This window comes from Pseudophryne corroboree, chromosome 5 (genome assembly GCF_028390025.1).
Source record: "Pseudophryne corroboree isolate aPseCor3 chromosome 5, aPseCor3.hap2, whole genome shotgun sequence".
NCBI lineage: Eukaryota > Metazoa > Chordata > Amphibia > Anura > Myobatrachidae > Pseudophryne > Pseudophryne corroboree.
Window position 1 is genome coordinate 701,863,997 of NC_086448.1, and position 19,202 is coordinate 701,883,198.

At 46.1% G+C, this 19,202-nt stretch overlaps 1 protein-coding gene across 2 annotated transcripts in view; it reads left to right on the plus strand.

Annotated features, from left to right (window-relative positions):
* XKR9 (XK related 9) overlaps nt 1-13,860 on the plus strand; it is a 58,803-nt gene extending 44,943 nt beyond the window's left edge. For both annotated transcript variants that reach the window (XM_063923898.1, XM_063923899.1), the window contains exon 4: nt 9,962-13,860. In XM_063923898.1, the coding sequence (XP_063779968.1) occupies nt 9,962-10,596 (635 nt within the window). In that variant the 3' untranslated portion in view covers nt 10,597-13,860. The remainder of the gene's footprint in view (nt 1-9,961) is intronic.
* Nucleotides 13,861-19,202: the final 5,342 nt, after the last annotated feature.

Here is a 19,202-nt window from a genome sequence, read left to right on the forward strand (position 1 = left end):
TTACAGAGCCAGAAGCAAGAAGAAGTCCAGAAAATCGGCGGCATGAAGACCTCTGTCTTCACCAAGGTAGCGCACAGCACTGTAGCTGTGCGCCATTGCTCCTCATACACACTTCACACTCCGGTCACTGAGGGTACAGGGCGCTGGGGGGGGGGGGGGGGGGGGGCGCCCTGAGCAGCAATAAAAACACCTTGGCTGGCAAAACAATCACAATATATAGCCCCAGAGGCTATATATGTGATAATTACCCCTGCCAGAATCCTTGAAAAAGCGGGAGAAAAGTCAGCGAAAAAGGGGCGGAGCTATCTCTCTCAGCACACTGGCGCCATTTCTCCCTCACAGTTCCGCTGGAAGGAAGCTCCCTGGCTCTCCCCTGCAGTCTACACTACAGAAAAGGGTAAAAAAGAGAGGGGGGGGGCACTAAATTTAGGCGCAGTAAATATTATAGCAGCTATAGGGGACATAATTCAGTTAGTCCCTGCATTATATAGCGCTCTGGTGTGTGCTGGCATACTCTCTCTCTGTCTCCCCAAAGGGCTTCTGTGGGGTCCTGTCCTCTATTAGAGCATTCCCGGTGTGTGTGTGGTGTGTCGGTACGGCTGTGTCGACATGTTTAATGAGGAAAATTATGTGGAGGCGGAGCAGATGCCCATAGAAGTGATGTCACCCCCTGCGGGGCAGACACCTGAGTGGATGGTTTTATGGAAGGAATTACGTGCAAGTGTCGACTCCTTACACAAAAAATTTGACGACATGCCAAATGCGGGACAGCCGGCTTCTCAGCTCGTGCCTGCCCAGGTGTCTCAAAGGCCATCAGGGGCTCTAAAACGCCCGCTACCTCAGATGGCAGACGCAGATGTCGACACGGATACTGATACCAGTGTCGACGACGATGAGTCAAATCTAATGTCCACTAGGGCCATTCGTTGCATGATTGAGGCAATGAAGGAGGTATTACACATTTCGGATATAAACCCAGGTACCACTAAAAAGGGTATTATGTTTGGGGAGAAAAAACTACCCGTAGTTTTTCCCCCATCTGAAGAATTAAATGAAGTGTGTGAAGAAGCGTGGGCTTTCCCCGATAAAAGATTGGTAATCCCTAAAAAATTACTAATGGCGTTCCCTTTCCCGCCAGAGGATAGGGCACGTTGGGAAACACCTCCTAGGGTGGATAAAGCGCTCACACGTTTGTCTAAAAAGGTGGCACTTCCGTCTCCGGATACGGCCGCCCTAAAGGAGCCTGCGGATAGAAAGCAGGAGGCGATCCTGAAGTCTGTATATACACACTCAGGCATTAGATGCACAGAGGGAGATTTGCCGGCTGGCATCTAAAATAAGTGCATTGTCCATTTCTGCTAGGAGAGGCTTATGGACTCGGCAGTGGACAGGGGATGCAGATTCCAAAAGGCACATGGAAGTTTTGCCTTATAAGGGTGAGGAGTTATTCGGGGATGGTCTCTCAGACCTAGATTCCACAGCGACAGCTGGGAAATCAGCATTTTTACCCCAGGTTCCCTCACAGCCTAAAAAAGCGCCGTTTTATCAAGTACAGTCCTTTCGGACCCAGAGAAACAGGCGAGGAAAAGGCGGGTCCTTTCTGTCCAGAGGCAGAGGTAGGGGAAAAAGGCTGCAACAAACAGCAGGTTCCCAGGAGCAAAAGTCCTCCCCCGCTTCTTCCAAGTCCGCCACAGGCGGAGCCAGGTACGGTGGGGGGCCGCCTCAAAAATTTCAGCGATCAGTGGGCTCGCTCACAGGTGGATCCCTGGATCTTGCAAGTAGTATCTCAGGGGTACAAACTGGAATTCGAGGCGTCTCCCCCCCGCCGTTTCCTCAAATCTGCCTTGCCAACGACTCCCTCAGGCAGGGAGGCTGTGCTAGAGGCAATTCACAAGCTGTATTCCCAGCAGGTGATAGTCAAGGTGGCCCTACTTCAACAAGGACGGGGTTACTATTCCACACTGTTTGTGGTACCGAAACTGGACGGTTCGGTGAGACCCATTTTAAATTTGAAATCCTTGAACACATACATAAAAAAGTTCAAGTTCAAGATGGAATCGCTCAGGGCGGTTATTGCAAGCCTGGACGAGGGGGATTACATGGTATCCCTGGACATCAAGGATGCTTACCTGCATGTCCCCATTTATCATCCTCACCAGGAGTACCTCAGATTTGCGGTACAAAATTGCCATTACCAATTCCAGACGCTGCCGTTTGGACTGTCCACGGCACCGAGGGTGTTTACCAAGGTAATGGCGGAAATGATGATACTCCTTCGAAAAAAGGGAGTTTTAATTATCTCGTACTTGGACGATCTCCTAATAAAGGCGAGATCCAGGGAGCAGTTGTTGTTAGGAGTAGCACTATCTCAGGAGGTGCTACACCAGCACGGTTGGATTCTGAATATTCCAAAGTCACAGCTGGTTCCGACGACACGTCTTCTGTTCCTGGGAATGATTTTGGACACAGTCCAGAAAAAAGTGTTTCTCCCGGAGGAGAAAGCCAAGGAGCTGTCATCTCTAGTCAGAGACCTCCTGAAACCAAAACAGGTGTCGGTACATCACTGCACGCGAGTCCTGGGAAAGATGGTGGCTTCTTACGAAGCAATTCCTTTCGGCAGGTTCCATGCCAGAATCTTTCAGTGGGACCTGTTGGACCAATGGTCCGGATCGCATCTTCAGATGCATCGGCTAATAACCCTGTCTCCAAGAACCAGGGTTTCTCTGCTGTGGTGGCTGCAGAGTGCTCATCTCCTAGAGGGCCGCAGATTCGGCATACAGGACTGGGTCCTGGTGACCACGGATGCCAGCCTTCGAGGCTGGGGGGCAGTCACACAGGGAAGAAACTTCCAAGGACTATGGTCGAGTCAGGAGACTTCCTTGCACATAAATAGTCTAGAACTAAGGGCCATTTACAATGCCCTAAGTCAGGCAAAACCCCTGCTTCTACACCAGCCGGTACTGATCCAGTCAGACAACATCACGGCGGTCGCCCATGTAAACCGACAGGGCGGCACAAGAAGCAGGACGGCAATGGCAGAAGCCACAAGGATTCTCCGATGGGCGGAAAATCACGTGCTAGCACTGTCAGCAGTGTTCATTCCGGGAGTGGACAACTGGGAAGCAGACTTCCTCAGCAGGCACGACCTCCACCCGGGAGAGTGGGGACTTCATCCAGAAGTCTTCACACTGATTGTAAATCGTTGGGAACGGCCACAGGTGGACATGATGGCGTCCCGCCTAAACAAAAAACTGGAGAGATATTGCGCCAGGTCAAGGGACCCTCAGGCGATAGCGGTGGACGCTCTAGTGACACCGTGGGTGTACCAGTCAGTTTATGTGTTCCCTCCTCTGCCTCTCATACCAAAGGTACTGAGAATAATAAGAAAACGAGGAGTAAGGACAATACTCGTGGTTCCGGATTGGCCAAGAAGAGCTTGGTACCCGGAACTTCAAGAGATGATCTCAGAGGACCCATGGCCTCTGCCGCTCAGACAGGACCTGTTGCAGCAGGGGCCCTGTCTGTTCCAAGACTTACCGCGGCTGCGTTTGACGGCATGGCGGTTGAACGCCGGATCCTAAAGGAAAAGGGCATTCCGGAGGATGTCATTCCTACGCTGATTAAAGCCAGGAAAGATGTAACGGTAAAACATTATCACCGCATATGGCGGAAATATGTTGCTTGGTGTGAGGCCAATAAGGCCCCAACAGAGGAATTTCAGCTGGGTCGATTTCTGCACTTCCTACAGGCAGGAGTGACTATGGGCCTAAAATTAGGCTCCATTAAGGTACAGATATCGGCTCTGTCGATTTTTTTCCAAAAAGGACTAGCTTCACTACCTGAAGTTCAGACATTTGTAAAAGGAGTGCTGCATATTCAGCCCTCCTTTGTGCCTCCAGTGGCACCCTGGGATCTCAACGTGGTGTTGAATTTCCTAAAATCACATTGGTTTGAGCCACTAAAGACCGTGGATCTAAAATATCTCACGTGGAAAGTGGTCATGTTATTGGCCTTGGCTTCGGCCAGGCGTGTATCAGAATTGGCGGCTTTGTCATTTAAAAGTCCTTATCTGATTTTCCATATGGATAGGGCAGAATTGAGGACTCGTCCCCAGTTTCTCCCTAAGGTGGTATTTGCTTTTCACTTGAACCAACCTATTGTAGTGCCTGCGGCTACTAGCGACTTGGAGGATTCCAAGTTACGGGACGTAGTCAGGGCCCTGAAAATTTATGTTTCCAGGACGGCTGGAGTCAGGAAAACTGACTCGCTATTTATCCTGTATGCACCCAACAAACTGGGTGCTCCTGCTTCTAAGCAGACTATTGCTCGCTGGATTTGTAGCACAATTCAGCTGGCGCATTCTGCGGCTGGACTGCTGCATCCTAAATCAGTAAAAGCCCATTCTACAAGGAAGGTGGGCTCATCTTGGGCGGCTGCCCGAGGGGTCTCGGCTTTACAACTTTGCCGAGCTGCTACTTGGTCAGGGGCAAACACGTTTGCAAAATTCTACAAATTTGATACCCTGGCTGAGGAGGACCTTGAGTTCTCTCATTCGGTGCTGCAGAGTCATCCGCACTCTCCCGCCCGTTTGGGAGCTTTGGTATAATCCCCATGGTCCTTACGGAGTTCCCAGCATCCACTAGGACGTCAGAGAAAATAAGAATTTACTCACCGGTAATTCTATTTCTCGTAGTCCGTAGTGGATGCTGGGCGCCCGTCCCAAGTGCGGATTGTCTGCAATACTTGTACATAGTTGTTGTTCACAAAAGGGTTAATGTTATGAGCCATCTGTTGAGAGGCTCAGTTAAATTTCATACTGTTAACTGGATATGGTATCACGAGTTATACGGTGTGATTGGTGTGGCTGGTATGAGTCTTACCCGGGATTCAAAATCCTTCCTTATTATGTCAGCTCTTCCGGGCACAGTATCCTAACTGAGGCTTGGAGGAGGGTCATAGTGGGAGGAGCCAGTGCACACCAGGTAGTCTAAAAGCTTTCTTTTAGTTGTGCCCAGACTCCTGCGGAGCCGCTATTCCCCATGGTCCTTACGGAGTTCCCAGCATTCACTACGGACTACGAGAAATAGATTTACCGGTGAGTAAATTCTTATTTTATATCATACTTAATTTTTTGGTGCAAAAAAAAAAAAAAAAGTCGGTTCAATTAGCATTATCAACCTAAGGCAGATGAGTTAGCATGTCCCTTTTTTGTTTAAATTGAACCTTAAAATATACTTTAAAAGGCTATGAAAGAAAAATAATGGGATTTTGATTGCCTGTACGAGTATTTTAATGTTTAATTCTAATTCTCACTTTCAAAATGAAAATTACTATTGGGTATAATTTTGCCCGCCAGGGGAGTATTTTCATTTGTATTTTCCTATGTGTATGTGCAGATTTCCAATTACACGTAGGGGAGTCTTCAATTAGCTGCGATAACCCGTTTTTTGCACGAAAAACTGTGATTTTACGGCAAATCGTGAAAGACCCCTATGCAATAATTTATCATCAATAATTTAACCGTGAATTTCACTTCACCTACTATGAGCAGATTGGGGAAAATCTCTATTTTAAGGTAAAAATGTCGGGATTTGGCTCAGAAGCCATGGTACATAACCCCCTCCTAATGACTATGTAGGCACTTTGAATTATTTTTAACGGGCCAATAATGTAATTTTTGTGGTGAAAAAGTGCTAAGTGATGGAATTTGGGGGTTCAAGGTATGGGACAGGTATATTGGGGTGCTTTTTGAGTAAGACAAATGTTTTGAGGCTTGCGGGTTGGAGTAGTCCGTCTTTTCCCACTTATCTTTTCCCACTTATTTTTTCAAGACTCCTAAAATGACCCAAATATATAATTATACCCATTTTTATGTACCCCTAATTTAATGAGAGCAATTATTTTGCTGGAAAAATAATAACTTTGATATTTTTTTTCCATGTAAAAAAATATATGCATATAACAGCAATTTGATGCACTGTAATACCCCAAATCTGTTTAATATGAACTCTAATACACTTCTATACTGTTATCCTATGTTAATTTGGCATTTTTGGGGGTACAGGCTGATTTCCCCATTTTCACTGCAAGATTTTTTGTGAAAAATCCTGTTTTTGCGATTTTGGAATTTGAACCTATTCAATTAAAAAATCACGAAAAACAGGATTTGTGCAAAAATTCTTGCAGTGAAAATGGAGAAATCAGCCTGTACCCCAAAAAAATGGCAGAAAAATGTGCATGGTTAGTAGCTCTGTGGTAGTATCAAGTGTACAAAGTATCATGATACTCCGAGTTGGTGGGTGTCATGCCTGGGTGAACTGGCATGGAATGACCCCCCTGCCTCCCCAGTCACCCACTCTCTCCTTGTCACTCCTGCCTTCCCAGTCACCCAATATCTCCTTGTCACCCACTATCTCCCTGACACCCTTTCCTCATCACCAACTATCTACCTGCCACGCTTTCCCTGTTACCCACTATCTCCATCACCCCTGCCTTCCCAGTCGCTCACTCTCTCTCTGTTACCCACTATCTCCCTGTCACTCACTATCTCCCTGTCACTCCTGCCTTCCCAGTCATCCAATATCTCCTTGTCACCCACTATCTCCCTGACACCCTTTCCCTGTCACCCACTATCTTCCTGTCACCCACTATATCCCTGTTACCCACTATCTCCATCACCCCTGCCTCCCCAGTCAACCACTATCTCCCTGTCACCCACTATTGTCTCCCTGTCACCCACTGTCTCCTTGTCACTCCTGCCTCCCCAGTCATCCATTATCTTCATTTCACCTTCTCCTTGTCACCACCTCTCTCTCCGTCATCCACTATCTCCCTGTCACCCTCTCCCGGTCACCCACTGTCTCCCTGTCACCCATTGTCTCCCCAGTCACCCACTCTCTCCCTGTCACCCATGCCTTCTCAGTCACCCACTATCTCCATTTTCCATGTGTGAACATTTATGATGACATTTTAACCATGTCTACATAATGACTGTTGATATCCTTTCACCCACTATCTCCCTGTCACCCACTATCTCCCTATCACCCACTATCTCCCTGTCACCTTCTGCATTCCACTGTCAACCCTCTGTTTCTCCCTAGTTACCTCTCCATGTCACCAACTGCCTTCCGCTATCACCCTCGGCCTTCCTCTGTCAACCTGTGCCTCTCTGTCACCCTATGCCTCTCCCTGCCTTCAACTGCCTTCCTCTGTTACCCTATGCTTCTCCCCATCACTCTCTACATCTTCCTGTCACCCACTAACTCCCCAGTCACCCACTGCTTTACCCTATCTGCCTCTCTGTTAACCACTGCCTCTCCTTGCCACCTTCTCCCTGTCATCTTCTATCTCTCATCACCCAATGACTCCCCAGTCACCACCTGCCACCCACTTTCTCCCCCTGCTATTCACTGCCTCTCCCTGTCACCCTCTGCCTCTCCCTATCACCCATTGCCTCTCCCTATCTGCCTCTCCCTGTCACCATCTGCATCCTCCAGTCACCCTCTTCCACTTCCTATTACCCACTGCCTTATAAAGCACCCAATACCTCTCCCTATCTACCTCTCCCTGGCACCCACTGCCTCTCCCTGTCACCGTCTGCCTCTCCCAGCCACCTATATGTGTCACCCACTGACATCCCAGTCACCACCTGCCTCTCCATCACTCACAGCCTCTCCATCTGTCACCCATAGCCTCTCCCATTGTCATCCATTGCTTTTCCCCATTCACCCACTGTTTCTGCCATAGGGTGGAAGAGGGGGGCCCAGAGCATATTTTTGCACCTGGGCCCACCATCTGCAAGTTCCGCCACTGATTTGTCTAATCTTACTGGCCTAGCTTCTTCCTCTGATGCCAAGCCTATCAGCTTATCGCATTTAATAATAAAAATAATAATAATAATAATAATAATAATAATATAAAAAAAATGAGCGACAATAAAATCTTCAAGTTTGATGCAAACTCATACTTCTTTCCGTTTTTACATTTTGATTTTAAGTTGTATGCATCTAAAGCTGCATAAAGTCTAAAATAGAAGACATAGGGGTCAGTTCAATTATACTGCAAGTTTCTGTTGCAACGGCGTTGTAACAGCTTCAACAGCAGCTGGACTCAACCCGCTCACAGTCTGATCTAGCCCAGACTCTTGGATTTTTATATGTGACCCTATGGGGCTGAAAAACAAAATCTGTGAATCCGGCGGTACCGTAAGTGCTGCTTATAGTCACACTTACTTGCAGTTACGAGTAATTTGCATATAGAAACCTCCTGAACATCCACATCAGAGCACCCACATCACCTTGTATGCTTGCACCTAGCAAAAATATGCTTCCTACCAGATGTATCTAAAGATATGTTTAACCAACCAAAAATATAACAAATCTCAGAGAAGTATGGTAGACTTATGTCCACATGCCCTTACTGTACTGCAGTTGCAAGTGAACAACCCCAATCTGCTTCTTAAAACACAAAAGACCACAAGTGGCATTAAAAACACATTACAATGAAAAGACAATGTATGCAGCACAATGCTTAGTGGGGTGCCTGTTGGAATTGGTGCGATGTAGTAAGATTAAACTCGGAGAGGAAAATAACTGCTGTGTCCTAATATATGGCGCCACCATGTGGCCTTGCTATGTGGAAAACACACACAATGGGGTAAATTTACTAAGGTGGGAGATTTTTAGAACTGGTGATGTTGCCCATGGCAACCAATCAGATTCTACTTACCATTTATCTGGCTGCTTCTAGCAGATAATAGATATAATCTGATTGGTTGCTAAGGGCAACATCACCAGTTCTAAAAATCTCCCACCTTAGTAAATTTACCCCAATGTATCTGTTATGAATCTGCACCATTTAGTATGCACTAATAGATATTATGTATAGTTATAGTTGTGTTGCGCTGAACTACCAAAGAATCATGAAAATAAGTTAAATAAAAAAAATAGCAGATACAGAACAGTTTCCAAATTTCATGTACGTTTCAGCACCAGTTCAACCCATATCATTTAATAGTTGTTACAAAAACTCACCCACTTTTATTTCTAAAGGTAGGCACAGTCACACTGGCAGTAGCTCGCTATTACATGCTAAAATAACAACTTATAGTTTATGTAGGTGACTGCCTACATTGTGTGCATGATAATAGGCACAATCAGTGCCACGTTAATGGGCAATTAAAAAGCAATTCTTGCCAATGGTTGATCAAAAACAAATTTCAAATGAAGTATAATGTGGTACCTTATAGCATCTCAACTGGTTCTTAAGCAGGAGCAGATTCTCTGGTCCTAGATGAAGACTTTTTGGAGGGCTAGTGATGTTGGTCAATCTGTTCACAGGCTTCAGTCTGTTTTTCTAAGCATGCACGAGATCGGCACAGGAACTGAAAAACCCATTTGTGGGCTACTCAAACTGAATATCTAATTTGGGGCTTCAATACTTATGCTCTGGCCCATGTATGTTCTGAAGGGTAGATGATGAACCGGTATTGCTGGGTAAAGCACACCTAAGGGGAGCATACCTGCCATAGCCCTGCAATAGTAGTAGTTCCATTACAATAAATACAGATCTAAAATGGAATTTTCAGCCAATACTAGTAGCACTGTTCCATGCCTTGGAGAACTTGCCACCAGTCAGGAGAACTCACCCTTGCCAACACTGCCAAGATTATTGTCCCTGGGTTGACAAGTGGGAGCAGTTCCTGTTCAGACTGTATTGACTCTTTCCAGACAGCTAGTATTAGACACAGCGCAGGTTGACCCAAACCCCTAGCCCGTTGGTAACTCATGAACAACTAGATCACAGTTCTACTAGTTGGAGGAAGCAGGGTGTTGTGTAGAAATTACATTGTTCTTAAAGTTTTGTTAATTGTAACTCTGACAGAACTCAAACTAAACTTGTTAAATTTATCTTCAGTGTCAAATTCATCTTATTGGTAATATATATATATTTTTTTTCTCAGATGCATCGATCTTGATATCAGTGTCCAGTATCTCATGGTCTACTGTTGACTACCAGATGTCATTACGAAAATCTCTTCCGGGAAAAAAGGGGATCAGTGTGGGATTTCCTATGTTCTCTTATGTGTTCTACAAACTTTTCACTTTGACCTCATGGCTTCTCAGCATAGTCTTCCTCCTAACCTGCAACGTTCATATATTTACTACCCTTGTGATCATGCTAGGTATCGCTGGATTTTGTTGGGCTTCGATGCAACACACGGATTTCTGCCAAAACACAAGGATGGAAATATTGTATAGGGTTGTAGTCGGAATTATTCTAATTTTTACATTTTTCAATGTGAAAGGATCCAGAACAAGAATTCCCATTTCTGTTTATTATTGTGTTCGGGTTTTAATGACAACAGGGATTCTAACTTTGTGCTTCTACCTGAAACCTGCCTTTATATTCACTTTCATATTTGCTGTACTCAGTATTGCTGTTGTGGCAGCTTTGGGATTTGGAATTTTGTTTCTGATTATCTATTATGCTTATTTCCATCCAAGCCTACATTTTACAGATCAGACTTCGGAGGATACAGTGGATTATCCTGCCAGTATGGGTAAGAGTAGAATAACAAATTTCATGAGGCCTTAGAAAATCTATCATTGCACGAAGACCTAATTAGGTATCCTAGGAATTTTCAAAACATCACAAATCTTCTACAAGACTTTCAACCTGAAAACAATTGCAATTTCTGCCAACTACTGCACAGGATGGAATTTATTTGCCGCTTTCCAGATCTGGACTGGTTATAGCATTTTCATATTTGTTACCTAATACAAACTTGTTGAAGTTATCTTAACTCTAAACACATACATTCTCTTTGTGATATATTGGTTTGTTCGTGTCCTTCTGCAACCACCCCCAAAGACTGCTTTATCTTAAATGCTTCCATTTGTGGTTTCCATCAATGCCTTTATGTCATGTAGGTAGCGTTGCTTGTGTACATTAAGACTTAATAGGAAAACATCTCTCTGTTTACAGGTGTATCCTAGGCACACAGAGCTGAGCTGTGTTGTGTTCAAGGGTAATGGTGTAGAGAAGGCTTTGGTGAAAACAAACAAGGAAGTCAGAAAGATAAGTTAATGTATTTAATTAAAGCTATAGTAGGGCATTTACCGTATAATGTACTAAATCAAATAAACTTTAACTTTACAGAAAATTTTAAATGATTTAGAGGCATAGTTATGAAAGGATGAAAAGCCCTATTTCTTGCAGAAATGGAAGGGTTTATTTTCCAGCTATAGCGCTTATACAGTATTTGCATTTTGTGTTCATCAAATGGGTCATCATGGTTTAACTTACTGGCTTAGACCATACTTGCTAACTTTTTCAAAAAGTCCGTTCTGGGAGAGTCCTGGTGGTAAATGCAATAGGGTCTGAGTTGCCGGAGGTGTGGGACTTTGGCAAGAATGCCCGTATTATTAAAGATGCAATTATTTACAAGGCAAATCCAGGATAATATTACATTTACCCCCTGGAGGGAATAACCTTGTCGAAGGTGCAGGTGATTGTGGTGCTACGATCAAGTCATTGTGGTCCAGACCCTCGCTATTCAAAGCCAAGATTTGTACCATTGTACAGCAGGGGCTGAGCTACAAAGGCATGATTCAATGCAAATTACATCATCAAACTCCGGACCATCCACTTCACACAGGGAGCTGGAATGTAGGTGGCTGGCCCAATCTCTTGGGAGTCCAACAAAGCCTCCTGAAATTCAGAACATTCCAGTAGAGTTGGCATGTATGGCTTGGGTCCCTCATGTCTTTTGCTTGGTGCGGCCTATTTAACAAGTATTGTGGTGGTAACAGACCATGCGTCTACCAGCTTTAAGAACGAAAAAATATTTGAAAACATTACTGAAGGCCTGAACACCCTATGGCTGGTTGACGTCAACCACCAGCATAGACTGATAGCTGACAGAGTATGCTGGGACTTACAGTTACATAACTACTGGAGAGCCACAGACTGTCCAGGCAGGGCCGTCTTAACAGCAGTGTAGGCCCCTGGGCACAGCAATGCACTGGGCCCCCTACCCGTCCTCCAGCGGCAGGGGTGGGGGTGCTATCAGCGGCAGCTTTGATGTCCCGCAGGCGGTAGGGGGTGTTCTATCTTCCGCTCAGCATGTAGGACCTGGAGCAGTAATTTCTGCTAATAACTCATTTACTGCACAGATGGGGCTAAACTGTAGAAGGGGGAATTGGGCTGAATGAAGGGGCCCCGGTACATGACTTCCAGGGTGGTAGGGGGTGTTTAATGCATAGGGGAGGGGTGGATAGTGGAGTGGGCTTAATATTTATCATTTTCCGGTGGGAGGGCAGCTTGCTTGACTGCAGAAATCTCAAGTTCCTGAAAATATATTTCTTAGCTTTGAATGGGATAAAAAAAACTACAGAGTCCCATCTTTCAGGAGGTTCTGCGGAGTTGGGGATCAGACTTCAGGAGCCAAAGCAATTCACCAATGAAAATCTAAACCTGTACATTAGGCGTGTGGAGCTGGAGCAGGGACTGGCTGCTGGAAGGCTGATATCTCTAGTTCTGGGCATAGTAGAGACAAGCTGTCAGTGTCCACCAAAAGGGGAGAGTCGCAGCTTTTGGACCATACCCTCAGAAAAACTCTTAAGTCAGTCAAAACCCGAGATATCTGGCTGGGAAGAACAATTAACAGGCTTGGTTGGGGACCACTGCTTTCAAGTCAGATATCTCCGGTTCCCCAGGGCCGATTTTCAAAAATCTGGTACCCCTGGAAAGAGGGGACCCTCAGCTATCAGCCTAGGGCCCTTATACTCCTGGGCCCTTGGGCAAGAGCCCATTGAGCCCATACGAAAAGACGGCCCTGTGTCCAGGCCTGCAGAAATGTTTTAAAATATTTCTTAGTTTCTTAAGCCAGCTGATGCAAGCTCACATCCAGAGACTGACCTCAGCCAGGGTTTTTTTTTTGATAAAAAACACACTTCGAGCTGGGGGTCAAGGCGCCAATTGATAAATGTGCCCCAGGCTGTTTTTTCTCTTTTACATCATACATAGAAATGGTGAGATAAACATAAACTAGGCTACATGCCACACACCGTTTCAATCTTGTTTTCCAAAAGTACATTCATTACGGACAGAATGTTTATTGCTGTTATTGATCCAAGATGTGTTTGGTATTTTTATTGGCCGCATGTCATGGGAGACTGAGTGGATGTAGCGGCTGAGTAATGTCCATGCCCTTCAGTCAGAGCTCTTCAAAATGTGTCCATAATATATTTGGAAAATAATGAAACGTCTCTCTTTTGGGGGTATGCAAAACTATTTTATCATTGGACCTGAAGATGTCATCAATTCTCATAGGCAGTCATTAGATATCTACTCTCATTTTCTTTAGTCTTCATGCATAAGAAAGTGTTGTAAATAAAATGTAATATTTTTTTATTACTGTATCAAGTCACAATACTCTAAAATTGAATATTAAAAAAATGAGGGTACATTTATGAGGAAGAAGTGGAGGGACATCAGGTATATTCATGAAGCAGTGAAAAGAGTGGAGAAGTGAGTCAGTGGAGAAGTTGCCCATGGCAACCAATCAGCTGCTACATATAATTTTATAGAATGCATTTAATAAATGCTGATTGGTTGCCAATGCCATGGGTGAATTCTGCACTGGCACACTTCTCCACTCTTTGCACTGCTTCATGAATCTACCTCATGATGTAGTATTAGGATACAATTCTTCTACTGATACCATAACATGACAATATCAATGGCATAGCCAGTACTTTGTGGGCCACATAGCAACATTTTGTTTTATTTTTTAAAACTCTTTATTTATATCAGGAGAGACAAAGAAAGTATACAAAACAGATTCAATTGTACAATAAAAGGTGAAAACCAGTCTCCGTGGAGTTTTTTTTTTTAAAAATTCAGTTTACAGATAAACAAACAAAGAAGTTCCGCGAGAGGGGACCCATTGCGAGTGAGAAAGAAACAAGGAAGAGCAGGGGGAAGAGATAAAGGGGGGGGGGGGGAGCAGGGGGAAAGTAGAAAAGGGCACCAAAGCAAAAGACAGGGCCGATCTAGGCCATAAGGAGAAAAATAAGAATTTACTTACCGATAATTCTATTTCTCGGAGTCCGTAGTGGATGCTGGGGTTCCTGAAAGGACCATGGGGAATAGCGGCTCCGCAGGAGACAGGGCACAAAAAGTAAAGCTTTTCCAGATCAGGTGGTGTGCACTGGCTCCTCCCCCTATGACCCTCCTCCAGACTCCAGTTAGGTACTGTGCCCGGACGAGCGTACACAATAAGGGAGGATTTTGAATCCCGGGTAAGACTCATACCAGCCACACCAATCACACCGTACAACTTGTGATCTAAACCCAGTTAACAGTATGATAACAGAGGAGCCTCTGAAAGATGGCTCCCTAAACAATAACCCAAATTAGTTAACAATAACTATGTACAAGTATTGCAGATAATCCGCACTTGGGATGGGCGCCCAGCATCCACTACGGACTCCGAGAAATAGAATTATCGGTAAGTAAATTCTTATTTTCTCTATCGTCCTAGTGGATGCTGGGGTTCCTGAAAGGACCATGGGGATTATACCAAAGCTCCCAAACGGGCGGGAGAGTGCGGATGACTCTGCAGCACCGAATGAGAGAACTCCAGGTCCTCCTTTGCCAGGGTATCAAATTTGTAGAATTTTACAAACGTGTTCTCCCCTGACCACGTAGCTGCTCGGCAGAGTTGTAATGCCGAGACCCCTCGGGCAGCCGCCCAAGATGAGCCCACCTTCCTTGTGGAATGGGCCTTAACAGATTTAGGCTGTGGCAGGCCTGCCACAGAATGTGCAAGTTGAATTGTGTTACAAATCCAACGAGCAATCGACTGCTTAGAAGCAGGCGCACCCAACTTGTTGGGTGCATACAGTATAAACAGCGAGTCAGATTTTCTGACTCCAGCCGTCCTTGAAATGTATATTTTTAAAGCTCTGACAACGTCCAACAACTTGGAGTCCTCCAAGTCGCTTGTAGCCGCAGGCACTACAATAGGCTGGTTCAGGTGAAACGCTGATACCACCTTAGGGAGAAAATGCGGACGCGTCCGCAGCTCTGCCCTATCCGAATGGAAAATTAAATAAGGGCTTTTATAAGATAAAGCCGCCAGTTCAGATACTCTCCTGGCGGACGCCAGGGCCAGTAACATAGTCACTTTCCATGTGAGATATTTCAAATCCACATTTTTTAGTGGTTCAAACCAATGGGATTTGAGGAAACCTAAAACTACATTTAGATCCCACGGTGCCACCGGAGGCACCACAGGAGGCTGTATATGCAGTACTCCTTTGACAAAAGTCTGGACCTCAGGAACTGAGGCCAATTCTTTTTGGAAGAATATTGACAGGGCCGAAATTTGAACCTTAATAGATCCCAATTTGAGACCCATAGACAATCCTGATTGCAGGAAATGTAGGAAACGACCCAGTTGAAATTCCTCCGTCGGAGCACTCCGATCCTCGCACCACGCAACATATTTCCGCCAAATGCGGTGATAATGCTTCGCGGTGACTTCCTTTCTTGCCTTAATCAAGGTAGGAATGACTTCTTCTGGAATGCCTTTTCCTTTTAGGATCTGGCGTTCAACCGCCATGCCGTCAAACGCAGCCGCGGTAAGTCTTGGAATAGACACGGTCCCTGCTGAAGCAGGTCCTGTCTTAGAGGTAGAGGCCACGGATCGTCCGTGACCATCTCTTGAAGTTCCGGGTACCAAGACCTTCTTGGCCAATCCGGAGCCACTAGTATCGTTCTTACTCCGCTTTGCCGTATGATTCTCAATACCTTTGGTATGAGAGGCAGAGGAGGAAACACATACACCGACTGGTACACCCAAGGTGTTACCAGCGCGTCCACAGCTATTGCCTGCGGATCTCTTGACCTGGCGCAATACCTGTCCAGTTTTTTGTTGAGGCGAGACGCCATCATGTCCACCATTGGTCTTTCCCAACGGTTTATTAGCATGTGGAAAACTTCTGGATGAAGTCCCCACTCTCCCGGGTGAAGATCGTGTCTGCTGAGGAAGTCTGCTTCCCAGTTGTCCACTCCCGGGATGAACACTGCTGACAGTGCTATCACGTGATTCTCCGCCCAGCGAAGGATCCTGGCAGCTTCTGCCATTGCACTCCTGCTTCTTGTGCCGCCCTGTCTGTTTACATGGGCGACTGCCGTGATGTTGTCCGACTGGATCAACACCGGTCTTCCTTGAAGCAGAGGTTCCGCCTGGCTTAGAGCATTGTAGATTGCTCTTAGTTCCAGAATGTTTATGTGAAGACTTTTCCAGGCTCGACCACACTCCCTGGAAGTTTCTTCCTTGTGTGACTGCTCCCCAGCCTCTCAGGCTGGGGTCCGTGGTCACCAGGATCCAATCCTGTATGCCGAATCTGCGGCCCTCCAATAGATGAGCCCTCTACAACCACCACAGAAGAGATACCCTTGTCCTTGGAGACAGGGTTATCCGCAGGTGCATCTGAAGATGCGTGCATTGATGTACAGACACCTTTCCTGGTTTTAGGAGATTCCTGACCAGGTCGGATAACTCCTTGGCTTTTTCCTCGGGAAGAAAAACCTTTTTCTGAACCGTGTCCAGAATCATCCCTAGGAACAGCAGACGAGTTGTCGGCATTTATTGGGATTTTGGAATATTCAGAATCCATCCGTGCTGCTTTAGCACCTCTTGAGATATTGCTAATCCCATCTCTAGCTGTTCTCTGGACCTTGCCCTTATTAGGAGATCGTCCAAGTATGGGATAATTAATACGCCTTTTCTTCGAAGAAGAATCATCATCTCGGCCATTACCTTTGTAAAGACCCGAGGTGCCGTGGACAAACCAAACGGCAGCGTCTGAAACTGATAGTGACAGTTTTGTACAACGAACCTGAGGTACCCCTGGTGTGAGGGGTAAATTGGAACGTGGAGATACGCATCCTTGATGTCCAAGGATACCATAAAGTCCCCTTCTTCCAGGTTCGCTATCACTGCTCTGAGTGACTCCATCTTGAACTTGAACTTCTTTATGTACAGGTTCAAGGACTTCAGATTTAGAATAGGCCTTACCGAGCCATCCGGCTTCGGTACCACAAATAGAGTGGAATAATACCCCTTCCCTTGTTGTAGAAGAGGTACCTTGACTATCACCTGCTGAGAGTACAGCTTGTGAATGGCTTCCAAAACCGTCTCCCTTTCGGAAGGGGACGTTGGTAAAGCAGACTTCAGGAAACGGCGAGGTGGATCTGTCTCTAATTCCAACCTGTACCCCTGAGATATTATCTGCAGGATCCAGGGATCTACCTGCGAGTGAGCCCACTGCGCGCTGTAATTTTTGAGACGACCTCCCACCGTCCCCGAGTCCGCTTGAGAAGCCCCAGCGTCATGCTGAGGCTTTTGTAGAAGCCGGGGAGGGCTTCTGTTCCTGGGAAGGAGCTGCCTGTTGCTGTTTCTTCCCTCGACCTCTGCCTCGTGGCAGATATGAATAGCCCTTTGCTCTCTTATTTTTAAAGGAACGAAAGGGCTGCGGTTGAAAAGTCGGTGCCTTTTTCTGTTGGGGAGTGACTTGAGGTAGAAAGGTGGATTTCCCGGCTGTAGCCGTGGCCACCAAATCTGATAGACCGACTCCAAATAACTCCTCCCCTTTATACGGCAAAACTTCCATATGCCGTTTTGAATCCGCATCGCCTGTCCACTGTCGCGTCCATAAAGCTCTTCTGGCCGAAATGGACATAGCACTTACCCGTGATGCCAGTGTGCAGATATCCCTCTGTGCATCACGCATATAAAGAAATGCATCCTTTATTTGTTCTAACGACAGTAAAATATTGTCCCTGTCCAGGGTATCAATATTTTCAATCAGGGACTCTGACCAAACTACCCCAGCACTGCACATCCAGGCAGTCGCTATAGCTGGTCGTAGTATAACACCTGCATGTGTGTATATACTTTTTTGGATATTTTCCATCCTCCTATCTGATGGATCTTTAAGTGCGACCGTCTCAGGAGAAGGTAACGCCACTTGTTTTGATAAGCGTGTTAGCGCCTTGTCCACCCTAGGAGGTGTTTCCCAGCGCTCCCTAACCTCTGGCGGGAAAGGGTATAATGCCAATAATTTCTTTGAAATTATCAGCTTTTTATCAGGGGCAACCCACGCTTCATCACACACGTCATTTAATTCTTCTGATTCAGGAAAAACTATAGGTAGTTTTTTCACACCCCACATAATACCCTGTTTAGTGGTACCTGTAGTATCAGCTAAATGTAACGCCTCCTTCATTGCCAAAATCATATAACGTGTGGCCCTACTGGAAAATACGGTTGATTCGTCACCGTCACCACTGGAATCAGTGCCTGTGTCTGGGTCTGTGTCGACCGACTGAGGCAAAGGGCGTTTTACAGCCCCTGACGGTGTTTGAGGCGCCTGGACAGGCACTAATTGATTGTCCGGCCGCCTCATGTCGTCAAACGACTGCTTTAGCGTGTTGACACTATCCCGTAATTCCATAAATAAAGGCATCCATTCTGGTGTCGACCCCCTAGGAGGTGACATCCCCATATTTGGCAATTGCTCCGCCTCCACACCAATATCGTCCTCATACATGTCGACACACACGTACCGACACAGCAGACACACAGGGAATGCTCTAAACGAAGACAGGACCCACTAGCCCTTTGGGGAGACAGAGGGAGAGTCTGCCAGCACACACCAAAAAACGCTATATATGACAGGGATAGCCTTATAATAAGTGCTCCCTTATAGCTGCTTTATATATATCAAGATATTGCCATTAAATTTGCCCCCCCTCTCTGTTTTACCCTGTTTCTGTAGTGCAGTGCAGGGGAGAGACCTGGGAGCCGTCCTGACCAGCGGAGCTGTGAGAGGAAATGGCGCCGTGTGCTGAGGAGATAGGCCCCGCCCCTTTTTCGGCGGGCTCGTCTCCCGCTATTTTGTGAATACAGGCAGGGGTTAAATATCTCCATATAGCCTCTGGGGGCTATATGTGAGGTATTTTTAGCCTTTATATAGGTTTACATTTGCCTCCCAGGGCGCCCCCCCCCAGCGCCCTGCACCCTCAGTGACTGCGTGTGAAGTGTGCTGAGAGGAAAATGGCGCACAGCTGCAGTGCTGTGCGCTACCTTTAGAAGACTGCAGGAGTCTTCAGCCGCCGATTCTGGA